The 25,570-nt window shown below is 41.1% G+C and overlaps 1 protein-coding gene across 1 annotated transcript in view; it reads right to left on the bottom strand.

Moving 5' to 3' along the window:
* The window catches only part of LOC308117504 (matrix metalloproteinase-17-like), a gene marked incomplete at both ends in the record, with an annotated part of 105,808 nt that overhangs the window by 44,036 nt on the left and 36,202 nt on the right, over window positions 1-25,570 (bottom strand). The window contains 2 exons of the mRNA XM_080476422.1: window positions 3,237-3,375; window positions 4,270-4,402. Coding sequence (XP_080332548.1) covers window positions 3,237-3,375; window positions 4,270-4,402 — 272 coding nt within the window. The remainder of the gene's footprint in view (window positions 1-3,236; window positions 3,376-4,269; window positions 4,403-25,570) is intronic.

Below are 25,570 nucleotides of genomic sequence, written 5' to 3'. Positions count from 1 at the left end.
TAAATTCACCCATTCACACTCTCATGCGAGATGCCCACCCATTTATCAGGTGAATCTTTGGGGTTCAGAGTGATGTATGTCTGAGGACAATTCAACACATGGACAGAGGGGAGCCAGGGATCAAACTATTAATCATGGGATTTGAGAACAACCGGGTACACAAAGCCACAAAGGTTTAATCTAGCTCAGTTCAAATCCCTCAATCAATTGGACTGTAGAGCGAGGAACACTTGAAATATTACACATGAAGTTGACCTCTTTCCTCTAATGAGATGAGCTTATCCCGGTAAAGTATGTGAGAAAAAGAAGCCGATCCAAGAAGAGGCAATTTTTAAGAAAAGCTACTTGGTTTCAGTCATTTAATCTGTGGCAACTAAAGTTACTTTAAATGTCTTTTAGTTGTGATTGAACTATTTTTAATCCTAATGCGAAGAAGTAATCAGACTTCAATTAGACCCGATACATAATTTCCTGTTCAAGGAACGACATGGACAAACTATCTGTGATCTTCTCCCACTCAGACTGGCTTCGAATGTTTTCAGCTCGAATAAGCGACTCGATTTCTGCAGCGCGAGTTCACACACATCACACGACATGGCCGACACACCACCTCGGATCGCCTCCTCGCTGAAAGCCCCTTGATAGCGCGTGTGAATCAGCGCGGGTCAGCCATATGTTTCACTGCCTCCTCCTCTGGTGTTTAACACCGAGCTGTATCGCAGACAGATGGTCCAGCTGCTCAGAACATGCCCACATTATTTCATTGTGTGCTCTGCAAACTGCAAAAAGACTCTGTGACGAAGAAGCCGATCTTTAAGAATCACACCACCGACCTCAGTGTCGGTGAGGGACGGCATGTACTGAGGATGTTAATGTTGTAGAAATATCTTCACATTGGGAATACAGAATAATGTCATTTCTCTATATACATAACAAAAGTGAGAAAAAAAAATGTGTTTTGTGATTTTTTTTTTCTTGTGACTTCTTGACATGAAATGTTATACCAATGGAAAGTTTAACATACGGTTTTACAAATATTAGATATTGTAAAACAAAATAGGCTTGAACTGCTTCTGTTTTTCCATAAAAAGGACAACGTGCGAAGGGTTTGGCACTTTTTGTTGCAACTTCAAAGCTTCCTGTACGCCATTCTCTGGACAGTAAATACAACGAAAACAATCATTAAGAATAATAAAAAAAAAAAAACAACCTAAGATTCATTAACACATTGTGAATGCTCAGAGAAGGACATGTAGGAGGGTGTAACCTAAAATCAGTGGTTCACTTCAAAAATGGTGTAAAATGTATCCAAGTAAAACTCCTAAAAACTTAACTAAATATAGAATAACATTGATCATTTTGGGTCGTTCAGTCAATCACACCCAAATCAATAAAAAAAGTATAGTCGTACCCCCGTTTAATTATCAATTTGTAAATTCAAGTCATCTTTCTAAAAGGTTCCATCTCCCAGAGACCTTCAGAGATCCACCTTGCCTGATTTCAGACTACGACGGGCTGATATGACGTTCCCGCTCCTTCTGATGCAGAGCTTGTTGCTTGTATGTAGAAATATTTTCTGAACGAGTCTGGATGGCAAAGGGGAATTCATTCTGTGGCATTACCACTTTGGAACTGGACATGATGCTGATATATAAAGCTTACAAATAGTGTTTTTGTGGAGTCTGTGATTTCCCTTTGTCTCTTTGAGGTCTTGTCGTATGACCCGACTCTTGCAAATCTATGCATAGTTCTGTCTTTTTCTCTTTAACATTACTACTTGCATTTTTCATATTTTTCTCTCTTGTCTCAAGTCTTTAGCTTTTGTGAATTTCACACAGCGCGCCTTGCTGTTCGTCGTCACTGCACCTGAATCCAAGTGGACACTGCACTATTTTTTTCTCCCTCCACCAACTCAGCCTGTTCTTGTTCACATTCATCCTCGTCTTTAATATTGACGCTGATCACTGCTGCACGCCGGGGAGTGACCATACGTGATTAGTGGACGTAATTTCAACAAACAACTCACAGGAGCGGTAGTCACCTTCCCAGACACACAATAACATTTATTTACATGAAATTGCAAATCGCAGTCTGTTATATGGTTTTATAATTGCGCAGAAATTGCAAACACAGAAATTCTGATTGGAATTGCTATTAGATTAATCTTGCAGCACTAATTTCAGCCCCACTGAACGCTTTGCGATGCTCATGACCGACACAATCATGTCGAAATGCTGGATACGAAAGGCGGCATCCCACAGCACTGTGCTGCCAGGCTGGAGAGCAGCATGAGGAGTATGTGCCAGGCTGCTGTGGTTACGCACGGCTCTTCCACACGCGACTGAGGCTCCTGTTTGTTGAATTTCCAATATGTCAGAACTGAACAGTTCAATTCACCAAACGAGACTCCGCAGCAAGCTAAGCTGTTTGGCATTAGCAGAAGTTTGCAATAGTTTGCAAATACTTTCAAAGGCACAATGCTCGTACTCAACTATGCATGTTCTTTACAGATGTGGCAATTCAAAATGAAATAAACAAGAGTTTTCAAAAGTATGTTACCAAGTAGCATTATCAAAACAAAGAATTAATGCATTCAACACTTTGTGCTACACTGAAGGGCAGCGATGAGTGGTGGTAATCTATTGTAATATATGTAGGGATGCACAGATTGAAGAAAAAAACCCCAATGTGGATTAACAAAAAATATCTGGATACATTTACTCCAATAGTAGAACACTTCCCCTCTTTGCTTTAATTGTTTGCTGTTTTGTGTTATAATCTAGATGCCAAAAAAGTATCTTGAGTACTTAGTGTTAAAGCATTCACTATAAAATCCTGGAAAACGTTGAGGAAATGTGGCCCAGACATTTCCCTGACTATAAAACTATATCAAGACTGCAGGCAGTTTCGCTGACTTGCAGTATCCACATTTGTTTCAGGTTTGTGTCCGTTACAGCAATTATTTCTGGCTGCCTTCACATAGGTGCTATTAATTGTAATGGTGAACATGAGCGCATACAGGGGGAAAGAAAAACACCAAAAGCCTAATAGCTTATCATGTGGTTGCCAAGTAACAGCGAGACATGTCTCACTTCCAAAAAGCGTGCATAGGTGGTGTAGATAAGAACTGGCTCCATCTGTAGACGCTACGGTTTTATTGAGGTGCAACTTTTAACGGTCAGTCTTACTGCAGAGGGAACATCAGGGAGATGTTAGGTCATTTTCTTTTTCCCTACCTCCAGGAGAGATGTCTCTTGTTCCATTTGTTCTGAGGGTTCAGGCCTCTTTTCCTTCGCCCCGTCGTCACCTCAGACGCCTCGGACACATCTGGTAGTGAACATCTGGGAGTGTTCATTAGACCCAGCGTGTCCTGGTCTGAAAAGGAAGAATTAATTGTGATCTAAACTGAGGGGAATTAAACGTCTTAATTATGCATTGACACAATGCACCGCTTGTTCAATGCAAAGGGAGTGGGGGACAACAGAAGACGTGATTTATAGCGTTATACAACATCTGCAGCTTCAGTCGGTGTAACTCAACGCTACCGCTTTCATTCACTTGCATATGTCCACTAGAGGTTATAAGAAGCCATTTGGGCTGTGAATCATCCACTCTCACACACATACACACAATTATACTCATAGAAACCCCCCGCTGGACTCTCATATATACAGTACTCCCAGATATACAGTATGTTCAGACACAGCATCAAGCTTTGTACCCTTTAAAATGCTAGATGTGAAAGTCGATTGGTGCTGGGCGTGATACAGGTATGATGCTGTTTGAAGAGGACCATGATCTGTGTGTGTGTGTGTGTGTGTGTGTGTGTGTGTGTGTGTGTGTGTGTGTGTGTGTGTGTGTGTGTGTGTAGTATGAGGATGCCGATCTGTGCTGCAGGAAATTACAAGTACGGCGTGTAAGAGAGAAAAGTAGAGTGCACACTAATCAATACACTATTCTGTTTCTCACAGAGCAGGATTATCAATCACAGTTGGCACAAAGCAACGCTGTCGTTCGGCTTCGTGCGTGTGTGACAGCAAGTCTGATTTATGTTTACAAGGCGTTTCATGCTGTGTCAACAGCTGTGCAATGTAATCTGATACAGTACACCGGATTGAAATAAATATTTTCTAATTTTAAAGGTTTGTTGTGTTTGACTCGTGTTGATTCAACTCTTTCAAACGCCAGACTTTGTGTAGGCAGAATTGCATTATTTTGCAATGCATGCTTTACATTTTCTTATCAAATTACTTCGTGGCAGCCACATACCCAAGACTCCGGTCTCTTTCAGCCCGCCAAACTTCTGCATGGCCTTGATGGCATTGGTCAGAGCCTCCTTGGTCTGGAGCTGGCCCGTGACGGGGTCAGGGGGCGGGAGGTAGCCAAACTTGCTCAGCCAATCCTGGAGGGGAAACAGATGTCAATACATTGGATGTGGGACCAAATATTCAAAGCTCCTGATAAGAGTTTGATGCATTTTCATATTCACTGTGTGTGAATGTAAATCACTGTCATATAAAACAGACAACTTGCATGTAGCAGCTGTTTCAATAATTGTATTTAACAGTTGCATGAAAAAGGTACATATAACTCACTACACACATAATCACAGATGAAAAGCCCTAAGGTCTCAGATCATATGTAAATGATTGTAATCTTTTTAAGGAGGTGACGAGTGAGACCATGTCCTCGCCGCTCTGTCGTGTCATCATGCCCAGATCTAAAGAGCACTCCGGGACTTTCAGAGAAGAGGCTGAGGATGCCTATTAGTCCATGAAGGGATTCATAAAGATCTCCACATGATTTGAACCAAGCTATTCCACTGTGAGGACATTTATCTTTAAAGAACCACTAATTTTCCCCTTGACTGATCGCCCCTGCAATTCAGCCCAAGAGCAAAATGTTTGATGCGTAGAGAGGTCTCAAACATCCAAAAGACAGAGACTGCATAACTTTGATTTGCATGGGAAACATTCCAGAAGAGAAGCCTTCTCCCACCAAAATTCTAAAACTCGGATTAGGATTTGCTGGTATACTGGATGATATATCAATTATTTTTTTTAACCATTTAGTTCGGATCAACTCTGAGCCAGAGGATGGGCACACAGGTGAACAGCCCACTTGCAATAATGAACAAACTTCTAATCACCATGATCCCTAAAACATAAAGTAGATTTTGGCAGAATCTAAAGTATCTGGAGAAAATGCATGTCCACAGGGAGAATACGCCAACTCTACACAGAAAGACCTCAAGGGGTTAAAACTAAATCTTCTTAGTGTCGAGCACTACTGGGTATTGCTCCAAAAAGTCCCAAAATTTTAATTTAGGACACCAAGAAAAATCCAAAGCCTTGAATGTTTGGACACAAAATTTAATGACAACTTAAGTTTTACAAGTCAGATATAGTTATGCAATGCTTTAAAGGAAAATCAAGTACAGTCCAGAGAGAGTTCAGTAAATGTATTGGTAATGCTCCAACTCAGTGTAAAATTATTGCATAATTCTGCACATGCACAAGTAGATGGACACTATGTTGTGCAAAGCGGTAAGGAAGCAGGGCGAGATACATCAGATAAGCTCTGCTGTAATAAAAGTCGTTTAACAGTGTAGACTGAAAAAAATTGTCCTCTTTACAAAACAATATCATAAACAAGAATCATCTGATGCCAGTGAAACCAACAGAAACACACAATTTCTTTTGCAGTGGAGCGTCTACAAATTTCATGACAAGAAGAATATTCGACAAGAAACACAACGTTGCACTTAACAAATGAATTTATTTGAATTTACTGATACTGTGATTTAATTATTCGCCCAAGCTAGAAGTTTGAGGAAGAAACTTGGGTCTGTCTGTGATCTCGGCTGGTCGTTTTCACACTGCACATTCCGACCTCTCACAGCGGGGAAAAAGCACCCGGCGAAGCGCCTTTCATTAGCACTGGCTCAGTTCCATCCCCTTTTTTCCAGTAAACCGTGACAGCCAGGGAACCGCCACGATCCCAGCAACAACACTTTATCTAAATGGGATGCATGTGTTTTTAATATTAGCAATTACCACCGTGCTTTTCTGACATCTGTGACAAACGCCTGCTCTAGGGGAGGTCGTCATCGAGCATCATGGAGACAAAACAAAAGCACATGGAGCCCTGCCATCGATTGGATTACGCGGTGTTCATGCTGCGAAATGTCCAGATGCTAGTTCATCCGTTTCATCCCAGTATCAATTACGGTTTAGTTGGAGCGGCGCATTCCTGCAAGTCACATTTTGTCAAAATGCATTTAGCTCAATTTTTTTTATTTTGAAGGACAGCGTGAACACACACAGCAGGGGGGCAAGAGTAGAAAAGGTTCCTAATTAGTGCAGATATTTCCCTCTAATAACCTCCCGAAATTTGATTATGAAAACTATTAATATCCTGAAGGTTAATTTTCACCTCCTATGAATAATCACTGGCCCAGATTACAGCTGAATCTGCCCTCTTTATTCCTCTAATTGATTTTGACTGTTTCTGTTTCTATCTGCCTCTCTTTTGTCCTCCATCTCTCCTCGATCACCTCCCCTCCCATAGCTGCTCCGACAGTCTGGTTTTTTTTTAATGGGGTTTTTGATCACCACTCATCAGATTTGAGTGACGACGATCGATATTAAGGAAGTCGTTTTCTCTTGACAACACAGGGAAAAATCTATTAACGACATAATTGACTTTTAGCAGTTTCAAAACTGTCATTTCTGATATTTGTCCGCCATTATGCACTTTGCCGAACAAACGGAGTCCAAATATGAGACAGAAGAGCAAGTACAGGAAATTTGAAAGTATAAGTGGCAACCCTGACAATATTACTGCTGTTTATTTATAGATTTCTCTTTATTTAGATTGGTAAAACATCAGGCTCGCTGTATTAATTTGCTCTAAAATATAAAAGAATCAATATCCACAAAATTTGTTCTCGTACAGACCGTGGTTGAAAGTGCATCGGTGTGGCAAGAAATATGCTGATTCAATATAAATTAAAGATACATTTTTGCACCAATCAACCTGCGCGTTTACGGTTAGTAGCTGGATCGTGAGCTTGCAGCCTTTCAGAGAGGGATTTGCATGTTGTCCGAGGTACTACGGCTTCCTCTCAAAACTCCAAAGGCATACATACAAGATGTCATTAGGCTGACTAGTGATTCTCAATTGCCCTTAGGGGTGAATGTAAATAGGCTTTTACCTGAACTATTCTCGCATGCAATCATTCACCTATATCATGCTCGGTCTCATGCTGGGTTCCTGCACACTGCTGTGAGGAACACATGCAGTATATCACTCCTTTGTTATTTTGTGTCAATACTAACGGCTACATTTTAAAAGTTGTTCTCTGACAACCTGTCCAGCGTGTGGTCGGCCTTCACCCCAACAGGAGGAAGCAATATAAAAGATGTATCGATTCTTGAGGACATTTAAACCCCGTTTAGGATTTCAAGTGAAAACCGCACTAAATGTTTGTGCACCGATCTCCATTTTTTTTTTTTTATATAAACAGTGGAGATGCAATGTTTCTAGAAAGCACAGATCTGCACATGCACAGAGCACATCTGTGAGTAGATCAATTGCCACGGAAGACTCCAGATTGTTTGTGCTGCTCACTCTTTTGAATGCAATATCACTTCACATTTACTGCACCATCATCTGGTTCACATGGAGAGACTTTTTTCTTTTGAAAAAAACATATGGGCCTCTACGACAAAGAGTGACAGTTTATAGGCGCTTGAACGTTTACTGCATGGTATTTCCACGTGTCTCACTTTCAAAATGTGTCTGAACATGAAACCTTTCTGATTTGACACATGGCCAGAGCAAGACGGGAGCTTGAATGGCCAATCTTTGGATGAGAAGATATCTCACTGAGCCAGAGAGGCTCAGTGAGCATGTGTGACGGTTCATCCCTGCAATGGCGAGGCGACGTCTCCAGGATGCACGCTGCCTTCAGCCTACAAACGGATGATTTTGGATCCGCCATTCCTATAAAATTCTACCCTTGCACATACACATCAAGACAGTAAAATATGAGCATGAGATTGGTATTTTAATGGCCTGATTAATGTAAAAGAGGCAAGCCTCATTTATTCATCTAATAAAATTGAGGTAACTGTCTGTACTTCAATATTGGATGGTTCTCCTTCCACGTGGCGAAATGTCGGCCCACTGTGTTTAAAGAGACACGTGAATGAGGCTGCTTGACAAGTGACCGTAACATAATGGGCTTTAAAAACAACAACGAAAAGTGGTGACTGGCATTGTGAGAGGAGTGGAAGTGTAAAAAGAAACGGCTGATTCAGACAGGGTCGAAGCCTCCGCCAGGCGCGATTGACATGTGGTATGTATGTGTGGTCTGGGTCAAAAGGGATTGAGATGCAGGGGGGCAGGTATTGCTGAGCAGGAAGTTCCATATAATCACTTTATAGTTCAAACGCAGCCAAACCCACCTTTCAGCGCCTGCACGATATGTCAGCAAACCGCTGTGGCAGGATGTACAGAGGAAGAACTATAATGACATAAGTACATATTGATCTGTTGCTGGTTACTTTCTGTGTCAGTTTCTCAGAATCGCGCCACGAAAACAGAGCGCAGGGTCAGACACATAATACTGTAGCACCCTTGCACAGGCAGTTTCAGCACATTCCTCAAGGTCCACCTTGCGAACACTTCAACCTCGGCCATTCAATAAGAAGGAGGCTTCACTTCAGCACCGTGCCGCCACGAAAGTAGAACTATTTTAAAAGACAAACATGTTTGCTGCAGAAGCTTATCTTTAATGTATAAGTGCATCTTATGACTAATAAGTACATGAGGTGCACAGGTGGCATGAATATCAAGGAAAAAAACAGTGCGATCTTCTGTGTGCAGGCCTTCAGCTGTGTGCAGAGAGTTCCAGCCTTCACAGAACACCTTCAGCCACGTCTCGCGACCACTGGTCCCGCCTCCCAATTCACACTGGCCTATCAAATCAGCGCAGAGAGAGCAGGTGCATATTGATGTGATTATATTCAATTAAAGTACCTCTTCTTTAATGCGTCAACATGAGAAATTTATTTGTGAAGATGGAATGAATAACTGTTTAGGTTAATTGAAAAAAAAAAAAATATACATCTCTTTGCTCAATAAGGCAAAACATTAATTAGACTGTAACTTCAAGTAAGGTCCGCCGTATTTTAGCCCAAATCACAGTTCTTCAAAAACACCGACCCAGGCAGTGGCTGCAGAACCATAACATCCACCCGTCAATCCATCCATCCACTTTAAATACCCACATTATTGAAGGTAGAGTCATTAAAAGATGGAGATGAAATTGAGCTGACATTTCACAAAAGACAAGACAGACCTGACAACGCCCGCACACGGTTGAGAATTCAGCCTCAGCGATTAACCCAACCGATGTCTTTGGTTTGGGGTTTGGAAGCCAGCGAAAAAAATCAAGTCGTGCACAGAAAGCACATACAAAACTGCACCTAAAGGAGCTCTGAGCCCATATTTAAACTGGGGTACATTCATTGCGGCCTTACTGCCAAACTATGTTTCCATTTTACTGACGCCAGGGACTCTTTTAAAACCAAAAACTTTTTATTGTGCTCATATAAGTCATTTCTTGACTTCAGCAGTCACTGGTTATCAGGCAGTGAGCTGCCTTTTGTGTTACAGACGCAAGAGGCAAAAGAGTATATAGCTTTTCTTCTCACTTAGGGAATTCAATATGTTTTGGACTGTAAACACATAACAGCATTTATGCAACTACCGAAGAGGAAAGTAATAGGAAGAGTGAAATCAGTTGGAAAAATAATTCCCACATCGGGCGATTTTAATGAGATTTATGAGAAACTATTGCAAAATAGTTCACGTGTATACACTTGCGTTCTATATAGTGGCAACTTGTGCTTGTACAGCGGACAGTAACAAGGTGCTTTCAACAATCAGCAGGCTGTGTCATCCTCTATTTGTTAATTAGCAAATATATAAAGCAACACAGTGAGTAAAGTATATGTCTCCGAAGGCCACATTTGCTCATAGCACAATCCAAAAAGGAGATATCTTGTTGGGACAGCAAACATCTTGCTGTCATGCGGCGAGAGAAAATGTTGTATATGAGGAAATTATTGCGGCCACCCATTCAAGTTCATTCTCTCTGAATCTGTGATTAACTGCAGCGCAACGGGGCTGATGCAGATGGCTGAACCTCTAGTCCTCTTTAATCATGCATTATTAACCAATAGACACCAGGAAACAACAACACAGAGCAGTGTCTAAATTGCCACAGTCTTGTATCTTAAATGAGAAACATGAATTCATTAAATAAAAAAGAAAACGATGCTGCCCAGCATGGTGTCATTTTTGTGAGCTTTTGTTTTTTTTTCTCCAGACAATCTGTTTGGTATGATTTTGTAGTTCTTTTGCACAGCAGTGTGTGGCATAACTGTGTATGTTTTTTTTTGTTTTTTTTAACCATTTCTTCTCTATAAGCAGTAGCACAGAACTGAAAAACAACTGAGTCAAGTAAAGATCTGTCTCTCCAGGTTCCTGTGTTACATTATTCAATACGGTGTATAGGGAGGCAAACAGGGGAGGTCTCCTTGACACATCACCATTCTGTGCAAAAGCATATTTAAAAACCCTGTGCTCACATTTAACCACCTCTTCCATTTTTTTTCTTTTTGGGGGATAATGTCGAAATCTATATGCCATGATTAATCTCACTGCCTGGCAGCTGCTCGGCACACAAGCAGGTGCAGATTTGTTCTTGTACCAACATTTCTCAGTATCTGTATACGGCGAGTGTCTCAGTGGTTCCAGTGCCCTGCAGCTGTTTTTTTGAGAGACACACGCTTTGAATGTTATCAGGCCGACAAATAACCTTTGTTGATTCATATCAGCTCTATGGATATACGAAAGTAAGAACCAACTCCGCTTGCGAGTTGGCGCAGAATTCTCTTTTCAAGAGAAATCTCTGCATGCAATAACAAAAGCAGATCTGCTTTGTAATGGTTAAAAACATAAATATCCTGTTAAACATAAATGTAGGGTTAACGAACGCGCCCATAACATTATGACCATTTCTGTTTTAGCATGAAAATGTAATACTTCAGACTAAAAACACCTACTTTGATTGAATTATGGGCAGCAGATAGTTGGAGTGGTAAGCTTTCTCATGGGAGTCCCCAGTTTGACTTTCTCAGCCTTTCTGCGCAGAGTTTGCATACTCTCTTTGCCTGTGCAAGGGTTTTTTTCTCTCGGCGTACAAATTCCTCCCATTCAATTCAAAGACATGTAATTTAGGGTATATGTTCACTCTTAATTACCTGCTGGGGCATGAATGTTAGTATGTGTATTGGCGACCCATCCGAGAAGTGCTCTGTCCATCACCTGGATGAGCCAAGGTTAACGGGATTTATGTCTCCTACCTTCCAACATTGCCCTGTCAGTGTTACTGTGGCAAGTGAATGTTGCCATGATTTTCACTTGTTGGTTCCTAAAAGTTGTTCACTAGTAGTTAACAACGGCATGGCAGCTGCTCTGCTGGAGAGAGGAAGACCCTGGAGAGGGTGGTGAAGGCTCCCGAGAGGATTGTGGGAAGCAGTCTCCCCTCCACCACGGACATTTACACCAGCAGATGCAGGAAGAGGGCACTCCGCATCTTGAAGGACTGTACCCCGACAATAGAGAATCCTTGAATTATTGAACAAAAAAAAAAAAAAGAGATTCGCCACAACTTCTAAACTGTTCTTGAAATGAAATATTAGCTGCCGACAAGCAGAAATGGTTTTCGTGTTCAACAATTCTGCAGCCCACAAATGTCAGATGTCAGTCCGTGCACGGAACCGAGTGACCTTCATTTAACAAGGCAAAAGCGCGGAAGACAAAGACTCAGTTAATTCTTTATTTTTTCTGTCCTAACTTTTGCAAACTAGACTTTCGCAGTACTGTTCATTACAGTTTGGCAGCGCACATACTTCATTCCGTCGCGTGTTTGTGGCAACGAAACAAGGTCAGACTGTCAACAGTCCCAGAGTCTGTCATCAATCTAACTGTCAAGGCCGCCTACCGTTCGTAAAGGTGACTGTACAGTGACTATCAGCATGTATGTGTGGGGACAAGTGCGAGGGAAAGGACAGAATAAAGTCAAAACTTTAAACAGACTTGGCTACACTCTGAGCGAAGATGCACCTGAGGAAAACAAAGGCAAGAGGAGACGAGTGTAAAATAGGAATAAGGGAAGAGGAAGTAAAGACCGCGAGGGAAACTAAAGGAGACCTCTGATGAGACGGCCGTCTTAAGTGTTAAGATCTCCTAGTGCTCAGGGGAGCTTTCTGTTGTACAACCTTGTAAACATCAAACCAAACCACTGACTACGATTTCACACAACACCAGAGAGAAAGAGGGAGAGTGTAAATGTGAGTCACGCCTGAACCAAATGAATAAAATTGACCCCCAAAAAAAGAGGAAAAAATAAAACACCAAGAGATACACTCACACACACAAAAAAAAGCAGCATCCCATGTTTCCCATTTCTCTTTTTTTTCTACCTGACCTTCTTAAATGTAAACGTATGGTGGTTCAGAATGAGGCAGGACAACCAGGCAATGTATAAACAGAAGCAGCGACTCCCACAGCGTGTTTGAATACAAACACTGAGAGCTCAATCCATTAAAAAAAAAGGGAGAGTTTCTTGCCACACTGAGGTTTTAAAGTTCCCCAGACCATTTTCGCAGCTTTTTCCACTGTTAAAATGCGTTTCCTGTTCCACACGACATGAATTTGGGCCGTCGACGAAGTTTTTGTCTGTATGAATCCAGACAACTTTTAACAACTGCTCTTAAAACCAACAAAGGCAAGATACTGGCAGTAAAAAGGCGCACGTAAGGTTTTACAGTTTTTCAAATAAATTGTTCGCTTGGCTTTGTTATTTATACAAACGTATAAACCAGACCGAGGGGGGGATCTGTTTGAGAAAAGTAGGAGAGACATGAGAAAGGAATTGGATTTTTAGGAAGTTGATTCTCAACTTTGACAAGTCTTTTTTTTTTTTTTGGTCGATTGAAGGATAAATGTAGAGGCCAAATAAGAGTTATTGATATTTTGATAAGACCCTCACAATTTATTCTGTCTCCAGAGCTGCTAGTGTTTTTAAACAAAGATGGGGGGAAAAAAAAGAGTCTTGTGAAGAATCATATTACAGGATTTTCTTTTCTTTGTCAAAAGAAGGACGATACCTTCACAGAAGCAGGTACGAGATGTCATCAATCGCGCCAAAGGATAGTCTGACGGCTCACATGCGAGCTGGAAACACGACATCTGGAGATTTAGTAGAAATGCATGTTATTTTTGCACGACCCATTCCGAGTAAATGACAGACGAGAGGCCGGCTGCGTTTTCGTCACCGTCTCTCGGAGGGTAAATGAAGACCCGTTTGCGCGACGACGTTTCAAGTGAAAACGCAACGGTTTTGTGTTTCCGTTTCAGAAAAGATTAACCTTTGCACGGCAACGTTTTGAGAATGATGTCCTTCTCCGCTGAAATTGCGGAAATGCTGAAAACAATGCAGTTTTTATGTAGGGCCACCAGTGGGCGCTATTGTTTGCTTTTGTCAGGAAACCACATTCGCATGCAGAGAACAAGACGCTTTATAAACATCAACAATGGCGAGTACATGGACATTTGTTTGGACAGCCAAGAAGAAATAGCTCTTGTGGCTGACTCAACTATAAAACTTCTAAGTCCCAGGAGAATATCAGCCGGGAGTCGTGACACCCTGGAGGCAGCCATTGTTGTTACTGTCCATCTATTTACTACGGCTGTGGTGTGTGTGTGCACAGTAGCAGTTTCAGAAAACTTGCGTGGGAGTTGGAGGGTTTTTGAAAAGTTCCACCCTCAGAGCCGTTTTCTAAAAACTGCATTATTAGTGCCTCCAAGCACCGTTGTCGTGTAAACAGACCCCTAAAACACAACAAATGTTTTCATATTTCACTTGAAATGGTTGTCGCGTATACGAGGCCCAAGCTTCATTCTTTGATTGGAATAAGATTGACTCGACTATAATTTTAAAGTTTCGCCCTTTGTTAAAGAACGAAACAATAACTGATGCAATTTAAATGAAACATTTTGATGGACTTTAATTACTTTTATTGCCATGAGAATAATGATTTTTTGGGGTTATTGTTGAAAAGCCTGTCACTTCTAAGGCCTTTCATTATCTGAAACCTGCTCTCACAACTCACTGCACTTTCTAGCAGGCAGAGTTTGGCCCATTGGACTATATGTTTGACGCTCCAGTCTGAACTGAGGCTCCTGAGACCTCTACTATTTCCTACTATTATTATTTATCGGAATTACCTTCAAATTAAGTACATTCCGCTGGAAGAGGAAGACCCTCTCAACCTCAACTAAAATAGAAATCCAGATTTTCTTTGATGTTTTGCAACCGTAAATGAATCAGTAATTCCAAAGGTATGCATGTTGATTTGATAGACTTTGTTTAACAGACGTACACTCTCTGGAAATATGAATTATAATATTCATGTTTTCCTGTGGTTGATGTCTCAGTTGTCATGATGTTATTTTTGTGGCCCTCCTGATGAGAAAAGTTGCTCATCTGAGGTTTGAAGTGACATTATGACAATCTTGAGTTTAAGTCTACCAACTTAAAATCTACAAGAAGAACCTTTATTAATCTGTATGTGGGATTATAAAGGAGCAGGGCTCCCCACTATTTGTTGTTTTTGGTTCAACTCTGATCTTATTGCCGCTCTGAGCTGACATCTGAAAAGGGCTTCAATTACAAAGATAATCCATCTGTTTCTACCTCAGAAAATCCTCTAGTCCTTCACTTCCTATACTCATCTCCTCTCCCTCTATCCTCCATCCACCTCCTACCCTGACTCAGCGCAGCTCCTGCTCATCCTGACACAGGGGTCAGCTGGGGAACATGATTTGAATCAGTTTCCTCCGGAGCTCCGGCGCAGAGAGAAGAAAAGAGACACTGAAAAATGTAAGATTGACAAAACAACAACAGCACGTTAGCAAAGGCAGCGGAGAGACACAGCAGCAACGTGAAGTCCGTGTTCTCTGCTGGAGCTTCGTATATCTGCCAGGCCAAAACGAACAGGGGAAAAGACTCGACCTTAAACAGCACACTGCGGGAGAGTCGGAGAGACTGACGGCGTGGAGAAGGATGGAGAGAGGCGCCGCGTGAGGACTGCAGACATGGCAACATGGACCTCGTGCAGGAATGGGCGATTTGGATCATTGACAAAGTTACGACTCAATAACTCTAACATACATTCCGATCATGGTGAGCCGCTAAATGAAAATAACTCACCTAATACAGTATGGCAAATTACTTTGCATGTAAACAATAAATGCTAATAGATAAACTTAATTTGTACATTTCCATGGCACTGACACACCAATGGTGATGGCTGCCATTCAACACTTGACCTGGTCAAATGAGCCAATGATGTCTCATTGGAAAATGACAGAAGCTTCAGCAATTTTTGAAGTTTAATATTACAACAATTATAAGTTGTAAAAGATTTAGATGTTTTTGATTGGACCTTTCTCCGAACATGAACTGCACGGTGAGAGTCAGTACATACAAATTAGCTGAATTTAGACAGCAATTTGAGCGGCAACAAGTAAAATACGCGTGTAACTGACATACATTTTTCCTTGTTGTGATATCAATGCTTTTTGCCTATTAAAGCGGCACATAATAAAAACATTTGAAAACTCATTCTGCGTTTCATGAGCAGGCAGTATGAACACAGTTTCCCGACATGCAAATCCCCTCTTTTGTGTTTTTTTTTTTATCTGCTTCTTAATGAGACACTTTGAATTCCCACACTTGTTTTAATTTAGACATGAAGCTGTGCAGAGGAACTTCTGCAGCATCGGCGGGGGAAAGATGAAAGCATGAACACCGACCTGCATGAAGATTTACTCTGGCGATGTGAAATGTGTTGGATTTTTACATATGCAAGAGGAAACAGATTGGTAAACACAAAGGATAGATTTTACTCGCCGTCTCAACATATGTAATTTCATAAAATTACCAAAATTTATTCGAGGCTTTTTGCACATCCTATTTGCATGAAACAAAAACATTTGATTTAGGCGGCTGCATGCTGGATCGACCAGGCAGCAGTGATGCACAGAACAAATGACCACGCTACACTAAAGTGTTCACTGATAATTATAGTGATTATGTGGCATAGTTATCATTTCCCTCCATAAGCATAATGCTCATTGCTCAAAACTGGTACACTTTAATTATACGCTGCATTTTACAGGGCCGTTATAAGACTCCCTGCTACAGTCTTGCTCAACACTGTTTTACAGCCGAGAGCTTGGTCGTAGAAGTGAACCTGTGCACGGCATCTCCGAGCTTCCTGAGCACATAACCACGTGCAAGACGAATGCATAAACAGGTAATGTCATGGCCCATTCGCCTTGTACTTGCCTGTTTTTCATTCTCTGAGCAAATGTGTTTTTGAGTGGATGGCTGACTATCATTGCCTCCCGACAGTCCGCCCGGCAACCAACCTTTATTAACTTTAATTTTTTCAAACTTAATGCCCTTCAATACCAAGGCAAATTTTCCCATTTGCCCTCAAACCTAATCTTTGCCAAGATAACAGCACTGGGACACTGATAACAGCTAATTCTGACTCGCCAACATAATGGTGAGGTTTTATTCTCTGGTTGCACAAGGAACAGACATGTACGAATAAATGTAAATCATTCAATGGAGTGCAAATATTCCAACAAAGAGATGTTTAAAAAAAAAAGCAAAACAAACAAAACACTGCAGTTTAATAAAAAGCACGATATGTGTCGAAATGATTAAAGAAGTAACTCACACCTCTTTTATTGCTGTCAACCAATGAAAAGCGTCAGTGTAATTGTTTAATAAAGGAATATCTCACAGGTCATACTGTTGTGCTGAAAACAGGCACTCCTGTAATTATCTTGGGCCGAACCGCAGCCATGCTGACATTCAACACTCCCTCTCGTGTAACGTTGTTTAATAAGCATCAAAAGCCGTGCCATTGTTGTTTTGACATCGCTTCTCTTCATATTCTCTCTGGAGCTATGCCAACTCCTGACTTAGTGTATGAAGAGAACTCCACAAGTGAAGTTCATTTACCATTTGAAGACGCACTCGTGCACCAAAAATGGGGGCTGCCGCACAAAGTGTCCTACCCAAGGACAGGGAGAGACGACGATTCCAGTTGGCTATCTTGCCTAGAAAAACATTCAACATCGGTTACTAATCGGGTTCATGGCGATAGTTGAAACCAGAAGAAGAACGTCCTAGAAGTGGAATAGTTGCAGACTTGTCTCTTTCCTTTCGGTAATCCTTCATTGATTATACTTATTTTGTGTGCCTGTCATCAGGCATGATGTGAGGTCCAAACAAGCAGTTCTGTTTTTTTTTTTTTATCATTAGATTTACTACGCTTTCAGTGTAGGAACTTCCTGTTTCGCTTGAAAGATGTTGTCTGCATATTGTGCCTAGGATGGAGCCTTTACAAGTCTTTTCTTCGGGCACCAGGAATCTTTTCGAGCGCTGCAGCCACACCAGTTTTGAAGGTAGCAGTTAAATGCCCTTTGGCTACAACGTCTGATAGCTACCCCAAGGGAAATAAACCTTCAATTATCAATACATGAATAGATTGCCCATCGGCACACGCCTAATGGGATCGAACTGCCAATCACAAACATTGACAGAGAGTCCACAATGTAATCCACACCACAGTCGCCTCAATCAAGAAGCATTGACGTCAATGACTTCTTCCTCCAGCTGGTACAAACTCGAACGCAGGTTTTATTTGGTGCTTCAGCTCATCACCTTGAGACGCTGGTTGCATGTGATTATACCGACGAGATGAAATGGTTAAGGCAGAGCAATGGTGGCTACATATGTCCGTAGCGTCACTCATGTGTGATAATAATTGATAATAGGCGCAGTTAATGAGTCTGGAGTGTGTCGTTTTAGTTTCCTTTCTCCAAAAACCAAGCCATTACAGACTTTCACTCTGCCTGGAATAAAACAAAGCCTCTTTTTAGAACTGAAAAACTAATTAAACATCCCTTTATACAAGAGTTCTGAGATGACCTTTTGAAAAGTTTCAGCCAAGGTGCATCTGTGTCAAGCATTTAATATTAAGGAGTTTTAAAAAAAAATTAAATGTCAGACCCAGAGTACCTTGAACTTTTCTTTTTAGATAAAAATGAGAAGTCACAAGATGATTTTGAAGATTACAGTAAAAAAAAAAAAAAAAAAAAAGGAAACAAAAGACATCTTTATTTAAAAACCCTGGAGTGCTTCACCTCAGTTTGCCCTCTAAAACCACTAAAATTAAACAATACGAGAAGGAAACCTCTACACATAATACACCATAGGAGTTTGTTGTAAGCAGACACTGTTTTAGTGTATTGTGGGAAGCAAATGGAGGCCGATAACCACTGCATTATATTTTGCCACTGTGGTAATTCACTTAAAAACATTAGTTGAGCTAATGTAGTCGGCATGCGGCCTCCCCAGTTTAATCGTCCCTGAATATGCAAAGCAACAAGTAAGTCACCCGGGCGTATAACACAATTGTCAAATATTTGCTTCAGCTCCAAAGCACTCAGTTCCACTAAACAACAAATCCAGTATGCATTTCATCCACACTTCTGAATAAAACAAATTCGATTCTTACCGTATTCTCATTTCTGTTATGCCGTAATTTAATAGTTCACACATACATTTTGCATGCTCCCTCTGCGCTGATCCCGCTCTCCAGGACACTCATACAAATCGTCAGTGAGAATTAAATGGGATGTTTAATCATCTGAGGTTTTGTTTGCTCTTTGTCATGCTACATTTTCTGTAAAATGCAATGCGTCTGCACTGAAATGCCAAGTCCTGGTCAGTGGCAATCCAATTATACAGCAGGTGAAAGGCAACACGATGCACATCTTGTTCAATACAACTTCTTTGTCTCTTCCTTCCCTCCACTTTCTCCCTGTTGGATCAATGCTCCTTGTACGGAGACATTTTCTGAAGAAAACAAGAACGATCCTCCACCAAAGCGATGGAAGTGTACGACAGCGCACGCACGCACACAAAAAGACGGAGGCGCGCTGCCTTCGCGTCGACTGCTTTCCCTCGCCCTCCTGTTACAGATTAAAGTCTTGCAACATCATACAAACACAGCCTGTCAGATGGAATGAATTCTCTTCCCGATTCCCCCCCCAAAAGGTCAACGTTCACCGTGCACATCCCCTCAGCCATCTATGTAAAGCTCAGTCTGTTTCATCCGGCTGCTGTGAGCTCCTCCATCCAACTAAACCTCCCTCTGTTTTTTCCCTGATGAGCAGCTGCTGAGTCCCGCCGACCTCAGCGTTATTGACAAGAAATGAGTCACCAGGAGACGTTTAACCCCGCGACCCGGACTGTCTCTTGGCGTTCAGCGAGGCAGCGTTGGACACTTTGGTGTTTACATTGTTGTGCAATGCCTCGGGAAAAGGGGGCAGGCCTGGACTTTCTTGTCTGATAAATGGTTTTGAAGCAGTGAGATTAGCAGCACCTGCCAGGAGATATGTTCTATAAAGTGCTTTTGCACACCGGAAGGCTTCATTTGCTGAGTGGTTACACGGCTACTCCACCAACACACTGAAATACTACGAGAATGCATCTCAAGATTTGGTGTTTTGAAGAAAAACCTGTGAATGGTTTATTCAACAACGTGCTCATTGATAAAGAAAAAGGCTGAAACTGCAGTTAAGAGCAGCTCTCAAGTGATGAAGTGATCGATTTCACTCACTTTGTCCAGTTTTGTTTTTTTTCCCCTCTTCATTTGAAGACCTTTTCATACATTATTGATTCTATTGGTGATTCAAATACTTTCAGGAGTTGTTTTTTTTTTTTCAGTGCTGGAAAAGTTTTAGTATTCATTATATCTATGCATTATGTGCTTCTGCAAATACACAACGTATTCAGAATGTTTGAAAACAAACCTTGGAGCAAGTGCTGCGACAGTGCAACTCATTTGTATAAGAAGTCCACACTCTCATCCAAACAGGAGGCTTTAGAAAGATCGTCTGGGAATGGAGCTGTACAGTGGTGCAGTGGTTCGCACTTTTGCCGCTCAGCAAGACGGCCTTGGTCTCAATGCCGGGCCTTTCTGAGCGGAGTTTGGATTTCTCTGTGCGAGTTTGTTTTTTTCTCCAAGTACTCCATGTTGTTCCTCAGAAAACGTTAATATGGTGAACCTAAATTTAAACACCAATGTGTATGACTGTCTTTGTCCTGTGATGTACTGGTAATCAGAGCGTATGCTGTGGTCAGCTCCAGCGACCCTGACCTGGAAAAGCCTGTATGGGAGAAGGATGTTTTGAGACTTATATTTAAATCTGACGAGGTCTTGTATTGTATTGTAATGGCTGTACAATGAACAAATTCCTTAAAGAGATTGTAAGTTATATAACACAATTTACGTCATGACAGCTGTTCAGCATGTGTTTCTGGATGTTAAAAATGCATTCGAAGATATAGAGTAAATGAGTTCACACTTACATAGTGCTTTTTCCAATGATTTAACAGCCCCCAAAGCACTTTACATCCACTCATTCACGCATATATTCGCACACTAATTAAGGCAGCCGCCATGCAAGGCGCTTAAGTCCATCCATTGGGAGCAATTTGGAGCTCAAGGACACTTTCTATATATAGACAGATGGGGCCTACATGTTGAACCTACAATATCCCGATTGAGGGATGACCCCCTATACCAACTCTGCCACGGTTGACCCAACCAACTTTGTTTGTCCGAGGTAACACAAGCACGAACACTGCATTAATCACATTTTATCGCTCCGTTTGACAGTCACACAAGATCGTCAAAGGCTCTTCCAGAATTTCCGCATTGCGCCTCCGCAGACCATTTTGAACCGAAGATGTGGTAACATAACGTAACATAACAGTCCTTAAAATATTTCCATTGATGGTGGGTGGCATTCTCCTATTTTTCTAAAGTTATAGTGAGTTGCTATTTCACACCAGGAGTTCTGAGCCATCTGGTTATCTTTATACTCTCTCAAATTGGGATTGTACAGATGGGGATACTGGCAGATCTCCTCACACAAGCGCTCAGTAGGCGTTCACTGTTGTCGTCTGCGCGGTTACAAAAATTGGGCTACACCTGGTCGACAGCAGAGGGGTCCGTGTGGACCCTCAGGGGTGGGTGAGGATATTTACATCACATGGACCAACTCGGGCACAGAAAGTATGAATTGGCCTTTAGAAGAGAGACATTATTATTATTGCAGATTGGTGAAGTTTAAGCTGTTTGATGAGATTTAGGAAAAGCTCACGTTGGGTTTGAAATTAGCACGTGTAACATTGAGTACTTTGACTTTAAATGACATGGGCTTTGTTATTCTTTACATGACATTATCAGATTACTACAACCACGAGAGAGGGTCATCAGAGCTACTTTTGTGCTCAGTAGAAAAAACTTTTTACAGCACTTCAATGCTCAATACATCCACGATGTTCTGAAATGGCATAATATTTCTCCGGATACTCGGCAGACGACAACAACATTACTCTGCATTCTTTACTTTATATTGTCTCAGATGATGATGCTCGTAGGATGTAACTATATTTGTTGCACACCGTGTTTAATTTATTGTTTGTGTAATCCAACAAACCCACATGCTTTCACACATAAAAGGATGACTGTTGTCTTCCAAACACATCTCCTGGACAACCATAATTCTGTTAAAAAGAAAAAAAAACCCGTAGTGTCACATTAATCAGCAGCTTCCAGCCAGACGGAGTTCTTTAAAGCGTCTCGCTCCATAACGCGTGAGGAGTGCATGCAATAGCGGCAGTGATGCTATCATTCCCCAAAGCAGTGGGAGCAGCTTTCCATGTTTTATATGTCAGCAGCTTATTCGGAGAAATGGTTTACTTATAGCATTACATTGGGATGATATAACAGGCGGGCAACGGCAGCCTGTGTGTTTGACTAAGACGCTCATAAAAACCGAAAGCACGGGTGGACTTTCAAAGCAAACACCATTTCCTGAAGAAATGAAAAGATTTAGTTTCACCTGTGCAAACCGAGCGAGTGAAAGAAACAGGATATAAAAAATATAAAAAAAAAGAAAAAAAGAAAAAGGAATAGCAGGAGAGTGAAATTACAGGTTCCGTACAGGGATGGCGGCACAGCCTCGGAAACATGTTTGATCACACTCCTACTCGGAGGCACGGCACAAAAACAAAAACAAAAAGAAATTAACCTGAATGGAGACATTATCTGTTTGCCTGTGATCTATTTCCCTTCACTGCTAGTCTCAGTTCCCACAAACAAACAGGGCTTCCTTCTTTTCAACTGGAGAGCAACACTCACTCGCCAAAAGAAATACGAGCCGGACTTTCTGCCAGCAGGAGAGCCAGACGACAACTGTGATTTAGTGCTTTGGAGATAACGGCTCTGACCTATGACAGGAATGTTTACAGGCCACAGTACTTGCCGGTTCTCAGCAGTGCGAAGATGAGTCTCTTAAGTACTTTCAACAGAACGGAAGGGATCATCGCTGATTGCAAATGTTTAATATCACTAATAAGTCACCCGTGTTCTCAGAAAACACGTGCAGTTAAAAGTTAATTTATCTGACCGAGCTCAACTGAACCATCTGATATCGTAATTTAAAGCTCCCCTCCAGACATGGTTTACAATGGGCATAAAATACTATCCATTTCCCAAGAATGCATGTATCTTGGATAAATCATTTGAATCACTTTCTTTCTAATTAAAATATCCGGTGTCTGTTAGGGTATAAGCCTTTTTTCATTTGTGAAATCTCGCTGCTGTAAAGAGGAGGTGTCACAGTTTTCTGCACGCTGGAGGTTTCAAGCCTACTGTTTCCAAATTCTACAAATAAATTCACTTTATCTGCACAGTGTGTGAACTACAATTTGCTGGGAAAAAATGTTTGATGGTGTTATACTTTTTATCCATTTTTTTTGTTATGACGCTTTTTTGTTTTCTTTTTTTGGCTCAGTGACAAAAGTGACAACATCAGGGTTCACTTGAGCCCATGGAGATCAGCACCAACCCACAACCTAAGCTGGATAATGCAATTTTAAATACCGAATGGGCCACTTGGTTAAATACCTAAACTAAGGCAGTGTTGAAGGTCAAGGTCACTTTATTTGTAAACATGGGTAGATTTGTCCTGCAGGAAGTGATTGCATTTGGCACGCCATAACAAACAACACACACTGAACGGGACAGGCAGGTACTTGATCAACTGACAAAGCAAAACAAGACAAAACAAAACCGCCATTCACCAAATTAAAAATATAAAATAGACAAGATCAAGAGAGATAAAAATGGAACACAATTTAAAAAAATTCTTAGGGCAATAAAACCCGTTTCTGAGATAAACAAAAAAAAAAAACAATAATCAGGACAAGAATATACAATTGAAATCTAGATGATAGACAGAGCTAATAAATACAATGAATAAACAATAAAATATTACACATCGAGTCTGCTTTGCGCTCATACATTTTTAAAACCGGACCAAAAAATACTGAATTTAGAGGCCGAACCTCCACAACAATGCCGCATGCTGCAATAAATAAAACCTAATGCATTTTGGATATTTAGAGAACTTGCAGACAGCCTATAAATTGTATAACGAAATCATAACAACAGCAGAAAATACTGTGATATGCAAATGAGTTATAAACTGTGAAGATTTCTAAAGACCATGGTTCACTTACAGCTCTTTGTTATGAGCTGTTTTGGACTTTAAAGGTCCCATATTATGCAATACTTACTTTATGATGGGTTTCTAACAGTAATGTGTGTCCCCCATAGCCTTTGTATGAGACCCCAGAAATGAAGAAAGTCTGTCATCTCCCTCACTTACTTGCTCCACCTGTCAGTGAACGTGTGCTCATACAGGCGAATCACAGATTTTCCCTTCATGACATCACTCCGACAGCGAGATGAGCTCTGCCCTCTTAAATTACAAGCGGGCACCTTTGTTTTTTGATTTTCTTGCAAACATTACCAGAAAACAGACATAGGCATGGCCAGACACAGCTCATTAGCATTTAAAGGTACAGACACAGAAACAGCCTGTTTTCAGTAGAGCTCATTCGAGGGACCTTTAGACCGGATGAAATTCAGGACCGAGGCTGGATTTGGGGCAACAAACTTTGAATATAATGTTATTGAACTTCTGAAAACTAGGTGAAATTGTTGAAAAACTGTATAATAAGGGGACTTTTAATCAAACCGAATGAGAGTACATTTGCAAGACCTAATTTTCAAGCTTACTTGGTTCGATTGTTTCATGTGCACCAGGGTGCAAATGTCAGTGTTTACACATCTACAAGTGGACAAGACTGAGGCAGAAGATGTTACCAGGGTTTGTTTTAACCAGACCAAACATGAGAGGTGAGAACAAACCCTTCCTCTGAGGCTCACTCGGGCTAAATAGGTTATCACAATTTATTCTGCAACATAAAACATCAGGAAATACTCAAAATGTAGTGTTCTGAAGCTTTTTATCTACCTTAAAATGATGGTTCGTTTCAAGAGGTCATTACTCAAATACACACTACTACACTTATTGAGACATCTAGTTCAGCAACCTTGAACTATTCAACTTGTATTTTGTATTACTGAAGTAAGTGGTGACATTTATGCAAAGGAGGTAAAGGCTTGAAACTAATTAAAAGGTGATAAGATCATATTTCATGACAAACCATGAGGTTTGTTTTTTACACATTTTATTTGCTGCAAAAGTCTATGAAACCAATGTAACAATTCTATTGGCTATTTGTGGAAAAAAAAGACAGAAAATGGAACTTTTCCATAAAACTGCGTCATCCTTCCAGCACACTATAAAACTAGGATTAGTTTCATGCTTAAAAAAAAAAAAAAAAATCATTGTGTACATTTTGTTATTCTGTAAATGATCATGAAAACAGCTATCCCGTTTGACACTCTGCACAAAGACTCGTCTGTGAAGCTCACACATCCATAGGAACAAAGAGGAAATCATACCGAGCTGCAGAATCGGGTCAGTAAACAATTTTGTTCCCTAAAAGTTGACGCAGTGAGAAAAAAAGACAGCACCGACTTCAGAGGTGGTGGCAAATTGAGATATTTAACATTTAGCATTTCAGAGGATCCGTTCATGGAGGCGCTCAAGAAGAACAAGTGTCTCACAGAAAACATGCATTTGAATTCTCAGTCAATGCAGAATGTAGAGAGAAATGAAGTTACTGAATAGGTGGTCATTCCAAGCGACATTTACCTCAACAGATAGACACATCTGCCAACAAGCACAGGGCGCGTCGCCACACCGAGAAGGAACACTTTGCTATAACTACCCATGAATACTTGATTGATACCTGGAAATAGCAGAAGAAGCAACAGAGGGGAAACAACTGGCGGAAAAAATGAATTTCCTGCTGTGGGAATAAGGCGACACGATCACCATCTTGTAATCACGGTGT

This window comes from Lipophrys pholis, assembly GCF_963383615.2.
Source record: "Lipophrys pholis genome assembly, chromosome: 12".
NCBI classification, from domain to species: domain Eukaryota; kingdom Metazoa; phylum Chordata; class Actinopteri; order Blenniiformes; family Blenniidae; genus Lipophrys; species Lipophrys pholis.
This window is presented reverse-complemented; position numbering and strand designations above follow the sequence as displayed.